Source organism: Callospermophilus lateralis, chromosome 1 (genome assembly GCF_048772815.1).
Source record: "Callospermophilus lateralis isolate mCalLat2 chromosome 1, mCalLat2.hap1, whole genome shotgun sequence".
NCBI classification, from domain to species: domain Eukaryota; kingdom Metazoa; phylum Chordata; class Mammalia; order Rodentia; family Sciuridae; genus Callospermophilus; species Callospermophilus lateralis.
Window position 1 is genome coordinate 203458764 of NC_135305.1, and position 22219 is coordinate 203480982.

The following is a 22219-nucleotide window of genomic DNA, read 5'->3' on the forward strand; positions in this document are numbered from 1 at the left end:
TGGCAAACTACAGCCTGCAGGCCATATGCTGTTGGCTACCTGTATTTGTATGGCCCACAAACTGAAAACAGATTTTTAAATGGCTGAAGAAAAAAAAATTAGACTGTAATATATAAAAGTTATATAAAATTAAAATTTCAGCTTCCAGAAATAAAATTTTAGTGAATCATAGCCATGATCCTTCCTTTACACACTGTCCATGACAGCACTGAGTAGCTCCAACAGAGACCAAATGGCCTGCAAAGTCTAAAACATTTACTACCTGGCATTTTACAGGAAGTTTACTGTTCTAGGTGACTGGGTGTCATGGTGGGTTGGGATAAGGCAAAGTGATATCATTAGTAGCATTTTATGTCTCCCATCGGGAGAATGGCCTGGAGAAAAACAGGATCAGTGAGCAGACAAGGAGTACTCTCAAGATAAGAGGTGATAAATCAGTCAAAGTAGGAATCCGTACGAATCTATAGGAAAAAATGAGATACACTAAATGAGATTGTAGCAAGAAAACTATTGGATACAGGAAAAAGATCTAGAATGATTCCAAGTACTTGATTTGTGCTCCCAGGAGCCACCAAGAGTGATACAATAAACATCACAAGAAGCAATCTCATTTATTGGAGTTCCCTGTATGTGGAAGCACTGTGCTTAGTATTTTGAGTCACTTAATCCTTCCTGTGAGGCAGGAATTAACCTGACCCGGCAAAGGGGAAAAACTCACACTGAACCTTGTTCAAGGTAACACAACCAAACGGTTTCAGAGTTCAAAACCTTAACTGCTCTGAGATACTGTTCTAAGATAATGTACAGAAGAACACTATGTTTGGATAAGAGATTAATTAAGTTTGAAAAGAGGAGTGAAAGACTCAAGGCAGAAACCTGAGACATATCAACACTTAAAAAGTTACTAGGAAAATATAAAATAAAAAACAGTGGTCACAATATTCACGAGCTGGGAAGAAGGAATGTCAATGGCAGTAGAATGGAAGAGAGTAAAAATGAAAATAAAAAATAAAGCTTAACACCCTGTTCACTTTTTTTAATTGTAGATGGATGCAATACCATTCATTCATTTATTTATTTATTTATTTATTTATTTATTTATTTATTTATTTTTAATGTGGTGCTGAGGATCAAACTCAGTGCCTCACACATGCTAGGCAAGCGCTCTACCACTGCTATGACCCCATCACTCTTGATGTTCAGAGTTTAGATTTGATTCCTATTCCTGTAGGTACATTATTATTAACTTTAGCAACCCTAAGCTCATTTTAGGAGCTATTTCTTAGATCAACTTGTGATTCTATGGTGCTAAGAATAGAGAACAATGATCAACTTGAAACCACTGAACTAATGCTATTTTGCTGACTATGAAACCACAGATGGGTGATTGATCATCATTCAAGCTCATGTTTCCTAGAACCACCAGACCCTGTGTGTGTGTATGTGGAGCAAATTTCCAGTTTTGTCCCAACTACTGCAAATAATTATTTTAAAATATTTTATATAACTATATAATGTTATTTGCATAAAATGTATATAAGTATAGAAAGATAAATATTTCATTAATGTTATCTAGGGGAAAAAGTATTACAATGAAAATATATAATGCCACCATTGTCTTTTTTTCTATCCATGTAAGACATAGCATCAAACCTATCTTTAAAATAGCAGCTACCATTCACTGGGCATGAACTCTGTGTTGCAACATCCCTGCTTCATTCAACACCTATGAATTCTGAAGTTTTGTCCAATTACAGAGGAAGACACTGAAGCACAGGCTGCTGAGGCAATTTGTTCAACCTGCAAAGTCAGTCATGAATCTGAGACTAGAACTGGAATCTGCCACTATCAGAGCCTATAAAATACATCATATTGGGATGGGAATTGGGAGAAAAGTCCAAATTCTAGTGATTTTCTTAACATTTTAAAAACAAGTTTCCATTATGTTAAATATTCATATAAAATATGAGTTGTTCCATATTTACAGCTTTCTAACCTATCCACTTATTTAACTAGTCTCCCCCTCTAGATGGAACACTGTTTTACACGATCTATTCTTATACATTAGAATGAAAATAAAGGTAGTAGGGCTAAGGGATCACTTCAAATGAATTTCAATTCTGAATTTCCCTAGCTTTGCATTCCTGGAAATTTACATAAACTTTGAGCTTTATCTTCACCACATGCAATACTACCACATGCCAGTGAAGCTTTCAGCATTGTCTGGTACAAAAAAAAAAAAGCCCTCCAAAAAGAGACACTGGCTGTCTTTACTTTTAATGTTATCATTTCAAATAACGTTTTGGGAGGCATTCTTGTAAGCACATATTTATATGTATGTTTTACTATTTTCTCAGGATGTATTCCTAAAAGTAGAATCAAAGATATTTACGATTTAATCTTTTTGTCTTTTTGATAGCCACTCTGACAGATTTTAATTTGCATTTCTCTAATGATTAGTGATGTTGACCATTTTTTCATATACTTACTGGCCATTTGTATGTCTTTTTTTGGGGGGTGGGGAGTCAGTGTACTGGGTACTCTACCACTGAGCCGCTTCCCCAGCCTCCTTCATTTTTTATTTTGAGACAGAGTCTTGCTAAGTTGCAAGACTGACCTCAAACTGAAGATCCTCCTGCTTCAGCATTCCAAGCAGCTGGGATCACAGATTTGCACCCCCCACCTGGCTATGTGTCTCCCTTTAAGAAATATCTATGCAAGTCCTTTGCCCAATTTTTTTTTTCATCAGGTTGCTAACCTACTGTGAATTGGAGTTTCTTACATATTTTAGATACTGACCTCTTATCAGATGCATTATTAGTTTGCAAATATTTATTCCTATTCTATAAGTTGACTCATCTTCTGATCACTGTTTCCTTTAGCTATACAAAGCTTTTCAGTGTGATGTAATCTCTCATTTGTCTATTTTTGCTTTTGTTGCCTCTACTTTGGGGTTTAAGGGATATACTAATTTAAAAGGCAAGCAGCAGTATATGAAAGTGAATTTCATATTTCATTAGACTCTCAAGTACTTTAAAAAAATGATGTGGCTTTCCTTCTCAGTTAACTTGCTATCTTAACATAATTTTCTTCGCTTATTAATGAGGTAAGTCTTTCACATGTTTATTGTGAGGAACTGGCTTTTCATGTCCTTTTCTATTTTCCCTTTGGGCCTATGCTATGTTTGAATCTCATGAAAACCCAATGAAATCTATCCCTACAACCTACCCGAATGGTTAGGCAGGATTTACAATGAGGCTGAGAAAATAAAATAGCAGGAAATCGTGGTACATTCTGAGGATATGAAATGTCTCAGCAGCATTTACCTCTCTGAAGAACCGTGACTAATCTACTTGACTGCCTGGTTTTCTCCCCCTATGTAATAATATGCCACAACAAAGAATGCTAAGTGGCAACACATGTTCAAGATGGTATTAAAAATGTCCCAAGAAAGTTGCAGAATGTTATTTGACACTCAGATCACTGTCTAATCTGGCAGCTCTTCTTAATTATATCACAAAGGTTCCATCTGTACAGCAAACACTGATATATTCTGACCAATAACTGTCACCACACAGAATTAGAAGACTCTTGACATGGGAGAGGTTTGGTACTGAGACATGACTGATGAATCAAGGGTCTGTGTGTTAGGCCTCACGTTACATTCCATTCAGCTCATCTTCACTTTGCTATACCAAGCTGATTGACAGGGGCAGGTGTATGCAATATTCAAAGAATGTATAACTTTATCAAGAGCAAATAAACAAGAAAGAATTCACAGAACAAGTACTTTGCTAATTCCAAAATGGCAGATCACCTTGATAAATCACCAAAAGGGTATGGAAACAGGTACAGAGCTTGCCATGCTACAACTTGCCAAATAAGAAATTTATTATTTCAGAATTCAGGAGATACACTGATGGCATCAAGAACCTTTGTTCAGCCATCATCTCTAGAGTCAGGATGCCATATAAACTGATGGTTTTGCAGGCTGAAAATACAAATAAATAATGGTTGCTGAATTAGACTTGATGACCAAACAAACACAAAATATATGGGTACCACAGAAATGCTTTATTTTGAGACAATGTTTTCTTATGCCTCTGTTTGCAGTGGTGCACAGTTTGACACCATCAGAAGCAAAATAAATCTGCATTACCAGTAGAAAATAACCAAAAGGTAATAACTGATCAGTCAAAATTCAAAGAAGCTAACAAGAAAAACTGGGAACTCCCACCAAGCAAGGATAAACATGTGTATCAGTTAAAACAAACTGTCCCTACATCATTATTTGGATCCAATGCCACTGTCGCCTTTTCACATTCCTTAAAAATTAAGCAATGAAGTGAAGATGTTAATCTGATGTTAAATAAATAAAGAATATTCCTTTTAAATTCTGAAAATACTGATGCCCATAGTGGCTAGAAGAGGAAATGGAACAGTATAAGAATAAAGTGTATTGCTTTAATACTAAACCTTCTGCACACATGAGAAACCAAGTGCGTCATCAAAACACATCAACATTTGGATGGCCAATCGCCTATGAAAGCCTGTGAAGGTTTGAGTTTCATCAATGCCACCATGACTGCCGTCTTCAATTCTGCACAGACATCCTCATCCTAACACTCAGGGAAGTCCCACAGATGCAGAGACCACTCACAGCTCTCCATCAGCACAAACCCCACAACTGAGACATTTCTTAGCACTTTGTAGATTGAGGAGGCTGCCAGTGAACTTAATTCAACGTGAAATCAGGAGCCAGAACTGAGCTCAAATCCTGGAAGGACAGGGAAGAAAGAGGTAGAACTGAACCAGGAACTAGAATCACACCATGAATCCAATTCTAGCAGGAGCTGCAGGATAGTGAAAAGCAAAGAAGGTGCCAGAACCTCAAGATGGATGATGGCAGAGGGAAATGAAGGAGAAACATGCTTTTGTCATTATCCACATGATGCTAAGGCTAACTATGCTGAGAAACTGAATTGCTCTTAGATGTAAATGTGACACAATGAGACTTACAGCACAGTTTGACTTTAAAATCCACTGTGATAGTGACTTGTGTTCCAAGAGAAAAGCAGCTCTACTGAGTAGAACAAAAAACAATGGACCAAGAGGTCCACTCATTTGATCAAATTGTTAAATTTAATGATTAATTTGATCTTGCTTCTAATGAATTGTGGGGGATGGAACAAAAAATTGCCTCTAGAGCCCCCATTTTCTTCCTGCATAAAATGAAGACACTGGCCTAACCAAGTCTTTTTACCCTGTACCATGGATGTTCTGCATCTTGGGGCCTGGAGGAAACTTACAGCCAGGGGCTAGCCAATTCCTAGAGAAAGCAAACAAATCACCTTTCAGCAGATTTCCTATGCAAAGCAACCAGTCCAGAGCTCCTACCCTTACACACCTCCTTAATTGAGCTTTGAAAACTCCAGACCACTATTCAATCTGCCCTAATCCCTCCAGAGAGGTACAGATACAGGTTGTAGGGGACAGCTCTTACAACCCAGAGCCACTCAAGTTGTCAAACTAGCCAATCCTAAACCTATTTACTGTTTTACCTGTTCTTTTCCACATAAACCACAATAAAGGCTTCTGTCCACATCTTCCTGTGCTTCCTGATTACCCTGATGCTACCCCCCTTCTGCTCCCAGTGGTATGGCGCTCCCTCCTCTTGGGATCCGAGTCTAACAGACTATCTTTTCAATGTCAGTCATCTCATTTTTGTTGGCTTTACCCTACCTGAATAATAAAATCTACATTTTAAAATAGCTAAATGATCTCCAAAGTTCCATACAGTTCTAAATAGCTGATATTTTTATGATCATATCTAAAGTTTTATCCTTTAGACCAAGAGTTGGCACTTTCTGAAAAGTTTCAAAAGTAAATATTTGGGGCTTTGGCAGACATAAGGATCTCTGTATCACAGTTGTCTCTTGATTTATAAGTTTAACAACGCTTTAAAAATTTAAAAACCACTCTTACCTAACAAGCCATACAAAAATAGGCTGCAAGCCCGTTGGCCTTCTGGATCACAACCTGCCAATCCTTGCATTAGAGAAAAAGGGAAAGTTGACAGACCTTAGGATGGCTTGCAAAACCCAAAAAGCATCATTGATTCCGTACTCAGATTTAAAACCGCTCTACAATGCACAACTGGGGAATCAGTATTTGTAAACGTGTACAATAAACTCCAAATTGTTTCCTTGTAAATCTCACACTGGACAAAAAAAAATTATTTCTAACCCAGAAATAATTGCTAAGTGCTCACGTGACAATGAATTCACATCTACGCTGAAAGAAAACAATGAGGAAATATCATTGCCTGAAATAATTACCTGAAATAACTCTGGCCAGATTCCAGTAAACACAACTTCAACAGGTTCACAAATCCAGAGAACCACTGCAAGCACAATATGTCTCCTCTGAATATACTTTTACAACTTGTAGATTCCTCTAGAACCAGATAACATAAACACATCCAACTTAAACACATCAACACCTGCTTTAGAATTGGAGGTTCTATTTCACTAACAGCTTTCAAACATGGTTAAAGACCACAAGTCATTAAACCAAGAAAGAAAAAAAACTTCCCAGGAAAAACAAAATGCTAATTTTTCAAGGGTAAAATAAAGTTTTATGCTAAGAACTATTAAAAGGACAATTTTAGTGGACGAACACAAAATACCCCAACAAAGCCAACAATTAGGACAATTTTTATTTCCAAATTTTTCCTAAGTAAATTTTAATATGAATAATACACATTGGACAAGTACACAACACTAATCCTAAAATCAAGGCAAAGAGAGAAAGTGGGTAAAGAAAAAAAAGAAAAGCTCTTGCCAGGCACAGCAGTGCACAACTGTAATCCCAGTGGCTCAGGAGGCTGAGGCAGGAGGATCACAAGTTCAAAGCCAGTCTCAGGAAAGCGAGGCACAAAGCAACTCAGTAAGACCCTATATCTAAATAAAATACAAAATACAGATGGGGATATGGCTCAGTGGCTGAGTGCCCTTGAGTTCAATCCCTGATATGGCCCCCCTTCCCGTCGCTGGGGAAAAAAAATAAAAAAATAAAAAAACAGCTCAGAATTTTGAAAATCTTTTACACTTGCGTTATCTCCTAAAATTCCTCTAACTTTAGTAAGAAGCATAGAGGCGAACCCTATGTGCTGAGAACAATGGTACATGGGCTATGTCCACAAAAGAGGAAAGAGCAGGTTAAAAATGGATGCTCAAGAGTGCAGCCCCTGTTGGAGAAATCCTCTATTCTGCAGAGTGCTGGTGAGGAATAAGTAGGGAACCACACAAAGAGTGACCCTAAAATGGAAATGGGAGCCTCAGAGACTGGCTTGCTTCTCCTTATGAGGCTTTTCTGTATCCAAAGGCACCCTGAGAAGCAACATGTTGTTTCTGGAGAAGTCAATTTGTTCTAATTTTAAGAGTGAAGTTTTGCTTTAGTAGTTATTTTACTCACAGACATTTCATCCAAGGAAATGCTTTAGCTGTATAAATTGAGCTAAATGAGGAGGAGAAAACACTCTAAATGGCTTATTTTAATAACAGAAAAACATCTCAAACGTAGCCAACATTTCTGAGGATTTGGGCATTTTTTCAACCAGTTATGAAAATGAAATTGAAATTTGTATAGAATTTTAAATCTACATCAAAATATGATAAAGCCTAATTAATATATGTAAATGGAAAGGCAAACTCATGAATGGAGTGTTCAAAATGAATCCACAAAAGAGGAAAGAGCAGGTTAAAAGATAAATCCTAAAAGAATGGCCCCTCCCCATGCAGTTTCTTTTAACTATTGAAAAATTTGTTTACACTACTTTATAGGGTGCTAGAGCTGTGGTCTGAATTCTTGTCACCAAACATTTCCACCTTCTGTCAAAGGGGGTCACCTCTTCTAGAAATACCTCCTTCAATTTTTCTTCCTCTGATCATGATGAAGAGGAGAAAGAAGGAAGAGAGAAGGAAGGGGGAGAAAAAAAGGGAACTCTTCTTTAACAGAGACACTTTAAAATTAAAAGCCCTAATTCCCAAATTTCCTGATAAACTTTTTCTGCAGCTGAACTTCATCATGATGAATGAGAATGAGGACAGAGGAAATGGCTCCAAAGCCTGAGCAGACACTAGTAAGGGCTGAAAACCTGAGTTCTATCATACACTGTATGTACACTCTGGCTAGCTCAGCTGGATAAATATATATATTTATTTATCCTGGCTTCTGTTTCTAAAAATAGTAAGGCTTCTTTAGGACCTACCACAGTAGATTAGCTACTTTCCCACTTTGGGCCACACTGAAATTAAATTTATTTTTCCATTGCTTATGCAGGTGGGTAACTGAATGCAGGTCATGGGAAACCAGCAGGGCCTCTGGCCTGGGGTATCAGCAACACTTTTAAAGTATTGTCTATGGATCCAATGGTAAAAACTCTATTTTCCAGAGGAGGGAACTTAGGTACAGACAGGTTGACTAACTAGACTAAAATGACACAGCTAGCTGTGTTACAGTCCTTCAGATGCTGCCATAATCTTAGGGACATACAGGTCTCTTTGAAAATATTTCAACATTTAATAAAAGCAAATATAAAAAACTGTCTCCTCCATTAAATGGTAAGCATCCTTAAGGTAAAAACTATCATATTCTTTATCCCTGTCATCATTCAGTAGATGCTGATAAGATGTTAAATAAATCAATGAATCAAGGAGTCAACAAATGAACCATCAATCAAAGAGGGAAATTACTTGGAAATAGGAGACCATAAGGCCAGAATATTTTTACTGAAGGATACACCATTCACGGTGAAGTTCATTTAAGAGATCCCTAAAAATTTTATTTTTCTAAAAAGCATTTTTATGATATTGCCATAAAAGAAATGGCTTTAACATTTTGAGGAAACTAAAATGATAGCAATTTTTCCTAGGTATAGAATATAAACAATACTTTTGCAATTCAGAAAGATAGCTAAATTTTGCTCCAAAGAACTCAAAGTTAAAATTCAATTTCTTTATGGAGGGAGATTTGCTGAAAGCTAATTAGCTCTTAATGGAAACAAGCTACTGGAGTAATGCTCTCTCAAAGAGAAATGGTTTGGTGCAACCTACTGTAAAATTAAGAAAGAAAGAAAGGGCAGAGCTCAGGAGAGTTAACAGATTCCCTCCGAGAGTAAAATTGCACTAATGTGGAAAACAATTTACCTCTCTGCTATAAACTTTGCAATAAACTAGATTTGCCAAACCAGAAGTGTTTTTGGTTTGTTTGTTTGTTTTAAATAAGTGTTGTCATATATGTCTTAGCCCACATTCTCTTGCTTTAACAGCATACCTGAGACTGTGAAATTTATAAAAGGAAGAAGTTTGTTTAGAATCACAGTTCTAGAGGCTGGGAAATCAAAGATTAGGTGGCCATATCCAGTGAGGGTCTTGTGCTGCTTCATAACATGCCAGAAGTCATAAGGCAAGGAGGGATGTGAAGGAGAGAGAGAAGGCAGTAAAAGTCCCACAGTAGCTAACTCATTCTCATAGGAATTAACCTATTCATTAACCTATTCATGAGGGCCCCACCCCCACGGCCCAAGCATCTCCCATGAGGCCACACCAACCCATACTGCTGCACAAACTCTCAGGCACACACTGGAGCCATAGAAATATACAATGTAGATTTGATCAAGCATTTGCTTTATTTTGAAAAGGAAAAATAAACCTTTAATGGTACTAAGGTTTTTGAGGGTTTCCTTATCCAAGAATACTCCCATAAAATCAGAAAAACCACCTAAAAATGATAATGCTTCACTTGACACAGGGTAGCTTAATGTCCCAATGGTTATTATTTGGTATTCTAAACTCGGTGATTTCCAGCCACACTAAGATATGTACCCTTCAAAGAACATGATGCTAATGGATTCAATTAATAAGTTAAATTTAGAGAAGTGGGTCATGGTTATTTGTATATTAGAAATCTATTTGCACAAAACAGGTCGTTGTACTTGATATACATTTTGCAGTCAAGCTTTTTCCTAAAAACCACTGCTACCAAGTAGATAGGAAAGATCTCTGAGTGTAATGAGTTAGCATTTTATTTTTTTAAAATTTATTATTTATTCTAACTTGTTATATAAGTCAGAATGCATTTCAATTCATAGTACACATATAGAAGAAAATTTTTCATGCCTCTGGTTGTGCACAAAATAGAGTTACAACATTTGTGTCTTCACATATGTACTTAGAGTAATGATGTCTATCTCATTCCACCATCATTTCTACCCCCATGCCCCCTCCCTTCCCCTCCCAATACTTTTCCCCATCTAGAGTTCATCTAATCTTCTCATGCTCCCTCTTCCAACCCCACTATGAATCAACCACCTTATATCAGAGAAAACATCCGGCATTTGGTTTGGGGGGATTGACTAACTTCACTTAGCATTATATTCTCCAACTCCATTCATTTACCTGCAAATGTCATGATTTTATGCTCTTTTATTGCTGAGTAATATTCTATTGTGTATATACAGCACATTTTCTTTATCCACTTATTTATTGAGGGGCATCTAGGTTGATTCCACAGTTTAGCTATTGTGAATTGTGCTGCTATAAACATCCATGTGGCTGTGTTCCTGTAGTATGCTGTGTTTAAGTCTTTTGGGTATAGAGCGAGGAGGGGGATTGCTGGGTCAAACAGTGGTTCCATTCCCAGTTTTTCAAGGAATCTCCATATTGCTTTCCAGATTGGCTGCGCCAATTTGCAGTCCCATCAGCAATGTATGAGTATGCCTTTTTCCCCAGATCCTCGCCAATACTTATTGGTTTTGTTTGTGTGTGTGTGTGTGTGTGTGTGTGTGTGTGTGCGCGCTATAAATATATTTATTTATTTTATTATTTTTTTTAATTTTTATTGTAGGTTGTTCAAAACATTACATAGTTCATGATATATCATATTTCACACTCTGATTCAAGTGGGTTATGAACTCCCATTTTTACCCCGTATACAGATTGCAGAATCACATCGGTTACACACCCATTGATTTACCTATTGCCATACTAGTGTCTGTTGTATTCTGCTGCCTTTCCTATCCTCTACTATCCCCCCTCCCCTCCCCTCCCCTCTTCTCTCTCTACCCCATCTACTGTAATTCATTTCTCCCCCTTGTTTTTTTTCCCCCCTTTCCCCTCACTTCCTCTCGTATGTAATTTTGTAAAACCCTGAGGGTCTCCTTCCATTTCCATGCAATTTCCCTTCTCTCTCACTTTCCCTCCTGTTATTTGTGTTCTTAGTAGCTGCCATTCTGACTGGAGTGAGATGAAATCAGAGTAGTTTTGATTTTCATTTCTCTGATTGCTAGAGATGTTGAACATTTTTTCATATATTTGTTGATTGATTGTATATCACCATCTGAGAAATATCTGTTCAGTTCCTTGTTCCTTTTATTGATTGGTGTTTTTGGTGTTAAGTTTTTTGAGTTCTTTATATATCCTTCATGCCCTATCTGATGGGCATGTGGTAAAAATTTGCTCCAATTCTGTAGGCTGTCTATTCACCTCACTGACTACAGAACATTAAAGAAAGAAATTAAAGATGACCTTAGAAGTGGAAAGATCTCCCTTGTTTTTGGATATGCAGAATTATTATTGTCAAAATGACCATACTACCAAAAGCACTATCCAGATTTAATGCAATTCCAGCCAAAATCCCAATGACATTACTCATAGAAATAGAAAGGTAATCATGAAATTCAGTTGAAAAAATAAGAGACCCAGAATAGTCAAAGCAATCCTTAGAAAGAAGAGTGAAGCAGGTAGCATCACTATATCCGCCCTTAAATTATATTACAGAGCAATAGTAACAAAAACAGCATGGTATTGGCAAAAAAATAGACTTGTATACCAATGGTACAGAATAGAGGACACAAAGACAAATCCACATAAATACAATTATCTCATATTAGCCAAAGGTGCCAAAAACATATACTGGAGAAAACATAGCCTCTTCAATAAATGGTACTGGGAAAATTGGAAACCCATATGCAGCAAAATGAAATTAACCCCTATCTCTCATTATGCACAAAACTCAACTCAAAATGGATCAAAGACCCAGGAATTAAACCAGAGACCCTGTGCCTAGAAGAAGAAAAAGTAGGCCCAAATCTTCATCATGTCAGATTAATCCCCGACTTCCTTAATTAGACTCCTATAGAGCAAGAAATAAAGTCAAGAATCAATAAATGAGATGAGTTAGAATTTTAGATCCTTGCCAAAATAAGGGTGATAGTTCTCAGCACTGGACTATTTTGTTTTGGTTACAGTAAGCAAATATGGAAAATTTATAAAACTGACCACATATTAATATATAAATAAAAGTAGAAACAAACCAGAAATGGAAGAAAAATATTATACAGTAATGATCACAATGCAATAAACTAGAAGTGAATATCAAAGACTCAATTTTCATATATCAAAATGACAAAAGTCATGTACACTAATTTGATACAGGTTTCACACAAACTGCCACTCTTATACATAGTGAACAGAAAATTAAGGAACTGGAAATTGGCACAAACTAGACTAGGGACAATTTGGGAACATCTTTCAAAGTTAGAAATGCTCAATCTAGAGGTTCTCAATGGTATTTGTGCATTTAATCATCTAGAAAAATGAGCAGTTGTTGTTTAGTCCTAGAGATCATGATTTTATTGGCCAGAAAAGACCAGGGCTTTAGAAATTTTAACAAATTCCCAGGTGACACTACAAATATTGTACAACTGTTGAAGCAATTCCACTTCTAATCTCTTACCCTATATATATCCACACATGTAACAACCTATGTCATTAATGATATCAAGAGGTTAGAAAAAATATTCTCCAGAAGAGGACTTGTTAAATCAATATGGAATATTCATAAAATGCAATATTATATCTTAAAAAGAGGAAGAATTGTAAAATACCTTCTAATAAAGCCTTGTTTTTAAAAAAGGTGAAAAACAGGGTAGTCGGCATGCTACCATCTATGTGAAAAATAATACACACACAAATTAATAGTAACCATCTCTTTAGAGTTCAGTGTATCTATATATAACATTATTCACTGTTTGTAATATCACAAGATTAGAAATATCCATTACAACCTAATTAGATAAATTATGATATATACATACAACGAAAAATCTCACTGCTATAAAGTACAATGTGGAAGCTCTCTACATATTGATATAAGAAGCAAATCTTGAGAATATTCTGTTAAGTGAAAAAAAATCAAGGGACAGAAAAACATACAAAATTCTATTCAGGTGTAAAAGGAAGAAATGAGAAAATACACATTCACATTAGCTTGCATTTGGACATGAAAGAAATAAAAGCAGCGCACCATAGGTCATGCTAGGAAATGAGACAAACAAGGAAAGGAATGTCTTTTCAATGTCTTTTTACATTGTTCTCTTTCCCCAGCCAAAAAAAAAAAAAAGTGTTAACCATTCCAAAATCTTCCACTTAAAATATATTTTCAAAATTCTAATTAGGGAAATAAAAACAAATCCCCAAATTCTAATTATTGGTTATTCTTCCCTCCCCCACCTTTAAGTTTGGTGCATGAACTTGTCATATTTCACATGGGTCCCAGGACCAAGGACCACCCTAAAAGTACGTGGGAGCTAGAAGACAACCTGAATTAAATGCTTTGTTCTTGACCCTTGGAGCCTGCACCAAAACATGTGGTGCCACTGTTATCTTAACACCTTGTTTCTTGAGAACAGGCAAGCAAAACAGAACCTATAGAGACCCCATGTAAAGTAAAATTGGCATTAGAGGGGCAGTTAATCCATTTAACAAAATGATTTAGATATCTTTGCATATCAGTATTCAAAATTGATTGGGCTCTTTTAAATAGTTACATTGTATTCTATATTATGGTTAATTAATTCAATTTATATTCATATAAAATTATATAGATTATATAAAATTTTCACATTTTAAAAATTATTTGCCTCAGGCTGGGCATGGTGGTATATGCTTATAATCCAGCTATTGGGGGTAAAAGGATCACAATTTCAAGGCCACCCTGAGCAAATTAACAAAGAAAGACTCTCAAAATTAAACAAAAATAAAAGGGTTTAGGGGATATAGCTATAGTAAAGCACCCCTGGATTTGATCCCTAGTACTAGAAAAAAATTTGCCTCAGGAGAAATCTTTGTGCATTTGGGAGTTTTTCTGTGGAACAGATTCTTAGAACTAAAGTTTGAAGGTTATTCACTTTTTACATTTTAATTAGACACAGTGAATAAACATTAAGAGATTTAATATTATCAACAGTCAGGGGAATGCAAAATAAAAGGAAGTTCCATTTTTATTTACTAGTTAGCAAGAATACAAATAAATACTTGCATTAAAAGCATTTTAGATGGGGCTGGGGTTGTGGCTCAGCAGTAAAGTGTTTGCCTACCACATGTGAGGCCCTGGGTTTGAGTCTCAGAACCACATATAAATTAATTAATTAAGGTATTGTGTCCAACTGCAACTAAAAAATAAGTATTTTTTAAAAAAGCATTGCAAAGTGTGTGTATGTGTGTGTATACACATACATACATACAATTTAAGTAGTGTGACGTTGTTTAGGAAACACACACTAAAAACAGTAACAACATCAGCCTTAAGGGAAGAGAAGTGTAAGACTCAGTTGGGGGACAGGAGGGTTGAGATAGGAAAGCCCAGGAAATCTCCAAATTCTACTGTTCGAATTTAAGAGAAAGACAACATATGAATACCCTAGTTGCTCAAAAAAAACAAAAATATAAATTAGCCCACTAAATTCTGTTTGTAAACTCTGCTTAGGGAATAAAAACTAGAGTAAATTAATTTTTAAGTCTATTTTATTATCATTTTTAAAATAAAAATGGTTGTATAGAAGCTATCAATTACCTGTTTCTACTTCTCCACAATTCTCCTCAAGCATCAATATGAGGAAATTTAACTGAATTAATAGAGTTGGCAAGAAGGAAAAAGCGTACAGAAAACATGTCACAGGAATGAGCTAAAGTCGACATTAAAAAAGTAAATGCAATCTGTTCAATCTCATGAGAAGATAAAATTAGCATACAGCATTAGTACTTGATGTCAAATGCCTAAGAAAGAAGAAACTATCTGACTCTCTACTCAACTTCTAAGACAGATTTACTCTTTAGAATTAACTACTTCTTTAGGAAGAGAAAATGGTGCTTTCTAAGTGAGGAATTTGGGAGTTCCATGGCCAGCACCTTTTGGAAGACTCTAAAAGGCTTCAGGAACATGGAGTTTTGATTGTGCTCCCCGAGTTCTTTTGCAACACCACCCAGAGAGGACCAGGTAATATTTATATGGCACCTTTTGGAAACGGATAAAGGAAGGTAGTCAGACTGCGAGCTGGACAGCCCCAGCATCATGGACAAGACCAAGAACACGTGGCAATGGTGACTCATGGCACACACAGGTACTCCCACACACCCAGCTTTCCACTTTCTGAAGTAGAAACAGCCTTCCTTATTTACTAGTAGCAACCAGTAAATGGTAACACATGATAATGCAGCGTTTCTGTGATTAGACAGCAGACAAGAAAAAACACAGGTGGTTGGAAACGTGTGATTTAACTCTTTATTTAAAATGAACCGGTGACTCTGGAGGCACTGCTCCTATGGATGGTATTCAAAGCCCAGAAACACCTCAGGTATCACCTGCCCAACACTAATTGTTTTCTTGTTTGAAAGCAAGGAAAACCTCCTCCTGTGTTTCCCTTCTGTGGCCCTAGGTATTCTCAGATGAACTATGCCTGGCAAAACTAAAAGTATTCTAGCAACCAATGCTAATGCAATCTGGCATTATTCAGTATATTCAATAACAGCAAAATTTCCCCACCACTTAAAGAATAGTATGTCAACTGAATAAAATGGTTGCAACTAAGAGTCAATAAATACTACTGAGATTTAACAATATTCAATAAAAAATGTGGCACCAATTTTCTAAAACTATATGTAATAGTTTTTTTCCCTTTAAAGAATTTATCATTTTGAAAGCATCATGCACTTTACAGGATGCAAACTCAGGTAAAGGATTAAAAATTTGAGAGCCAACACAGCATACATGACAGATATTACAAACCAGAAAATTTGAAAAAGTACCACTTTGGCAGCTCAAATGTTGGTATTTTAGAATCTCATCATCTGTAACAACATTTCCAGATCACATAAAACACATTCTATAGATGAAAAACAAGACCAAGAGATTTGAACTTACAGTACCTGGTAAAAGTCGGGTTGTGTTCAGTCATCGCGACAAGCAGTTTGAGAGCATATGCTGGTACTGGGTCTGGCTCCATGAGGATGTGCTCATACCTGAAGTGACAAAGGCATTAAAAAACACTCAGTAGTTTCCCTCACTTAAATGCCCCATTTAAACACCAGGAAGAAAAAAAAAAGAGACCATAAGGTACAAACATCTGAGAAAAATAGATATAAAATTATGAGCTATAGGACATACAGGTTATTTAACCTCAGAAAGCTTCCACAGACTTCACTTCCCAATGGTAATGACATTGACCTACTTCATAGAAGACGGTTGTCAGGAATATTCCTTCAGATCATCTAGCACTAAGCCTGTGAATACAGAATACCCTCACATTTCAAAATTCACTAGAGGTCTCCTGGCACACAACACATAGTTGCACTCATGGCTAAGATGTAGCATACAACACAGTAAGGACACATAGCTGAATCACAAGGGAAGGATTCCATATGCAGGTTTCTCTGTGTACTTAGAGTATGCAAGTGCTTGGCTCTCTCTCATGTAAGCAAGTTCTGTTTCCCCCAGACCCCACCTTCCCATGAGGGGCTACACTCAGCACAAATTTTCCCCAAGCATTGAAAAATGTAGTATGTGTGTGATGTTTCTGCCTAGGGAAGCAGATGAGAGACTCAGTGGCCACAGTTTTTATGAGGGTTTGCTCTCACAGCCAACCTCTGACATGTCTCAAAATTCCAGATTCTCAAAAGGAAAGCAGAGGTTTAGCACAGTCAGGTCCTGTGCCCCATCCAGACACATCAAACTACACTTATCAGCTAAATATGGCCTAGGAGCACTCTGAGAGCCATCTTCCAAGATGCCCAGCTTTATGTGGATAGCTTTATGTGGTTAGCGGTCTCAGGCTGGGTATGTTAACTCTTCTGCAGAACACTCCTACAATTAATACTTTTAAAGTTTGACCAAATTAAAACAATATTATCAAATTAAAACATATTACCAAAGAAAATAAAACTCAAAATGCCTTCATCAAAAGTTTCTACAACAAAATGCAGACTGTTCTCCCATGTTCTTTGCTAAGTAAGAGGCTGCTTTGTCTACATCTTACCTATTTAAGTCCAGTGATCCAGTGAACAGCACTGTGTAGATACTCAGTAAATAAGCATCAAATGAGTGAGTGAATGGATAAAAAAACAAAACTAACCAATCAACTTTATGACTTATTTCTCTGGAGTAGCCAACAACTAAAAAGCAGGGAATAGAGGGCTTGGGGAGGACTCTCTAAAAATACAAAATGGATATTTAAAAATCCTACAAATGAAACAGATGCTTTTCATCTAGAGAACAGGGCCCCGGGCTCTTACTCAGAGCTTATTTACTCTCATTTTGGAAATTATTATCTAACAAGCTTAATTATACAGCCTCTAAGCCCACAGCCATTAAAAAGGAGCCAAAAAAAGGGAGGAGAGGGACTATTATAGAAAAACAACCTGAGAGTTACAAGAAACAGGACTAAAGCATAGGGGGAAACAAACAAAGCAATCCCAGAACTCCAAGCAGAGCACAGACAGGGGAGCATTTAACAGAGAAGCTGCCTCAATGGGGCCCCAGGGCCTGCTGCATAGTACAATGTTCAAAATGGGGGTAGTTAAGAAAATGTTATCCTGGAAAGAGTGTTCTGTTTAAGGACACAGGAAGTACCATATATTAGAATGGTTGCTTTTTTTTTTAATCACAGCATTTATAAGATTTGTCCATATATTATAAAGATGAAATACTAACCACTCATAACATCATAGTAGGTCAAAAACATAGCACAGGATGAAATTAACCAAACTATGTCATGTGCATGTATGAACACATCATAGGAAATTCCAGTTTTAGGTATAATGCACCAATTTTTAAAAATTTAATGTTTGTAGAAAAAATGCAGCAAAATCAAGTATGAGTGATGTCAAGAAAAAAAACAAAATATTTTCTCACAGCAATAAAATCAAGTAAATATCTTAAGAATTTATAATGCATTTGACAAACTTTAGCTACCAATACACATTTTCTTTAAAAATGGCCTAGGAAAGAGAAAAGAAATAATCTGTTCCCTTCTCTAAGTATTCTTAAATAAAGAGCTCTTATGCCAAGTTGGGGTACCCAAGAACACTCATAGATTCAATGATTTCCTAGAACTCAAAGAACTTGGTAAACCTCTTCTGCTAGTTATGACGTATTACAATGAAAGGACACATTAAAATAAGCAAAGACAAAAGACAGAATGCGGGAGAGACAGGCACGAGCCGTCAGTGGTCATCTCCCACATCTCCCAGTGCAGTGGGACAGAAGTGCTTATCTGCTTTGTGACAATGTGGACAGTGTAGGAAGTACCGCCAAACAGAGAAGATCACCTGAGCCTTTGTGACCAGGGCCATTACTAGGCATGGAGAGCCCGTGTGGCTGACTTTAATTACTCAGTCTCCAGCGCCTCCAGAGGTCAAGGGTCCCACTATATCACATCCTTAGCATACATTATGTGGCATGGCTCAGGCTCCAGGTATACAAAGACATTCTAATAAGGCAGGATGTTCCAAAGACCAGTAAGTCATCTCCCAGGAGACAGTCAAGAGCCAGTGTCTTTATGAGGTCCAGGGTTTAAACACCCAACACCTTCTAAGTTAAATCTTTGATTCACACATAGTTAAGACTGAGAGGCACTGACATTGAGATCAAAAATAAAAGAATGCCTCCTTCACAGGATACCTGTATTTGGAAACCAAAGGCCAGGCCTCTCAAATTGAAGATGAGAAGCTTCTGAAAAAATGATTCACATACCCAGGATAACTAGCCCCTTGCCCAACCCCAGACAATATTGAATCACGAGGGAAGAGGTCAAAATCCCATTAATTTTTTTAAAAGGTTCCAAATGCTTTTCTTACTTACATGCTTGACTGGAAAGCATAGGAGAAAATAAGGACAGTGATTTAGAAATATAATAGGAAAAAACACATTCCCAACAGGTTAAAAAACATGCTTTGAAACAGTCTTGACAGGCAACATGTAGTACTGCATTTAAAAACAGCAGTGAAATTTTTCTAAGTGTCCTGAGGTTGTCTGAGGTCACCTGACCTTGAAAAAGAGGGGGAGTGCCTGGGGGCCTCAAGCAGCACAAGCCTGTGTGAGCCAATTCTCACAGAGAATATCATTCTATTAATGAATGATAATTCATTCATGAACTTTATACTTTCCCCCTTTTTTGGGAAAAAAAAAAGTTCATGACAGACAAGTTTAAAATACAAATATTAAATATATTTTAGTTTAATCAGATAGTTTTGTAATAAGCAGCAAGATCTAGCCAAAAGCATGCTACAATTTACTAAGCTTATCTTCCAAAGACAGATAAGCAGCTGATAGTAAATGGTTGCCACACACCTCTGAGTGTAACTAGGCCAAAAAAAAAAAAAGGAATGAGCCCTGATTCTTGAAACTGCCTCAGAGGGTTTCAAGAATCAGAGGAGCATTTCAAGTTCCCTGAGCCTGGCTGTAGGTCGCTATCATAATTGACAAACAGCACCCTGAGCAGTAGTGTCCTTGGATCCCATCCCTCTACCTCCAGAATCCTCTCTAACCAAGGAGCCAAGCAGCTAGAATCCAGGAAGGAAAAGCCATTCAAACTAAATTCATATCCACTTGGAGAGAACATTCCTAAAAAACACATATTCTTGACCAAGGTGAAAAGCCAAAGTACGGGATGTCCTCCTCATTCCTCACTCCCAATCCTAAAAGAAATGAATCTGTATCTTATCCAAAGCCTGGTTCAAATAGGGCCCAATTAGGTAGGCTGGGAAAAAACTGAAACACGCTATCCAAATAACTCTGGATCATGGTTGAGATGCTTTTCTGAGGGATATGACCAAAGAATTGGCCAAAAGGAAGTGTCTTCAATTTTGTTGAGTAGAGGAAGGAGGCACTGTATCATAGAGAAGTTGATTCCACAACTTAATTCACAAATTCACTTTTCAATCTCAACGGAGTACACTCAGAATTGGGACATGGGGAAAAAGTGATTTAAAAATATTTAAGAAAAAAGAAGAAGATCCTGCTAATAAAGTACATTATAAAATCAAAATAATGATTAAGTTTAGAGTGGGATCAAGAATATACATATTAACAGAAAGGAAAGAAAGGTGACACCTAACATTGGACAAGAATGAGTAATTTTAGAAAGAGTTAGACACGTCAGGCAATACCTTATGGAAACGTATCTCCAATAAATTAAAAACACAAGTAAAAAAATTTAAACTTCATGAGAAGATAAAAATGTATTCCTGAGTAAGCAGTCCTCTTTAGCATAACAAAAATGTTTATAATTTTGAAGTTTTTAAAAGTTAAATATTTCTCAATAGCACAACCACTACAAATATCATAAGGGGAAATTATTTGTAGAATATTGGTAAAGCCAAGAGTTAATATTCTTACTATAGTCATTTGTTGATTAATGGCAGGATATAGTCTAAGAAATGCATATTTAGGTAATTTGCTCCTTATATGAACATCATACAATCTACTTGTCCAAACTAAGACAGCTACAAATGTCAACAGGTGATATAATCTTATGGGACCACCGTTGGATATGTGGTCTGTCATTGATAGTAACATAATGCAGTAGTGATGACTATTTAAAGAACTATTGAAAATCATCGAAGATACCACTGAACAAATGGACAAAATTCATAGGTTAATTAAAATGACCAAGAAATATGGGTGAAATGGTCTACTTCATTAATATCTGAAGGAATGCGTGTTAGAATCAACAAGGGAACAGCAAAATGGGCAATTTCATAATAGAAACCTAGTAGGATAAACTGTCCATCTTTGAAAAAAAATTGGCAAAACATTTCAAATTTCTTTGAATTATATATAAAGTTCAACACAGTAATTCTATCCCTAGAGTGTCAAAAAAAGGAAACAACAACATGCTCAAAGACGTAGTCATAAAAATAGTCTTTGTAGCATTTTATATGACAGTAAAATACTGGAAAAATAGTTACTAGAAGTTCCCTAACTGGGAATTGTTCAGATGATTTTTAGTACAACTATAAAGGTAGATGTAGATGACAAGCAGATTACAAAATAGCCAATAAAATATTGTTATATAAGTAGCCAAGATACAATCACAAATGTAGATATTTACAATAAGATGACTGGGAGTGGGGGCAGAGAGATAGGTTACAAACAGGAACTCTCATAAAGTATTAAGTAAATCTCCTAGGAATGGAGAAACCATACAGTGGAACAGGAAAACACTAACTCAAAATGGCAGACAAAGGGCAAAACAAACAGTTATGAACAGCTGAGTAAATACTGCAATGTTCTACAATCTATAAAAGAATTCTAAACAAGAGAATGCTATGAGGGAGAGTGTTAAAATGTAAATCTAACAATGTAAGGTAGTTCTGGAACTTGAGAGCTTAGAAGAAAAAAATGGTTGGGTTTAGATAAAGAGGATGCCACCAGCGAGCATGGTAGTGCACACCAGTAATCCCAATGGCTCAGGAGGTTGAGACAAGAGGATCACAAGTTCAAAGCCAGCCTCAACAACTTAGTGAGGCCTCCCTATCTCAAAAAATAAAGGGCTGGGGATGTGGTTCAGTGTTTAAGAGTCCCTGGGTTCGATCACTGGTAACACCCACACCACAAAAAAAGCAAGTTTTTTTTAATTGATGCATTATAATTATATATAATAGTAGATTCATTATGTCATATTTATACATGCATATAACATCAGTCACATTCCCCTCTACCTTCCCTTTCCCATTATTTTCTCTACTAGTATCTCTTCTATAATTACTGGATTTTAATTATATATAATAGTGAGATTCACTGTGATATATCTGTACATGGACATAGCATAATTTGGAAGATTTCATTTCTCATTACTTCCCCCATGCCCTTCCTTCCTCCC

At 36.5% G+C, this 22219-nt stretch overlaps 1 protein-coding gene across 1 annotated transcript in view; it reads right to left on the reverse strand.

Moving 5' to 3' along the window:
• The window catches only part of Ulk4 (unc-51 like kinase 4), a 501941-nt gene that overhangs the window by 270198 nt on the left and 209524 nt on the right, over positions 1-22219 (reverse strand). The window contains exon 30 of the mRNA XM_076869315.2: positions 16269-16361. Within this exon, the coding sequence (XP_076725430.2) occupies positions 16269-16361 (93 nt within the window). The remainder of the gene's footprint in view (positions 1-16268; positions 16362-22219) is intronic.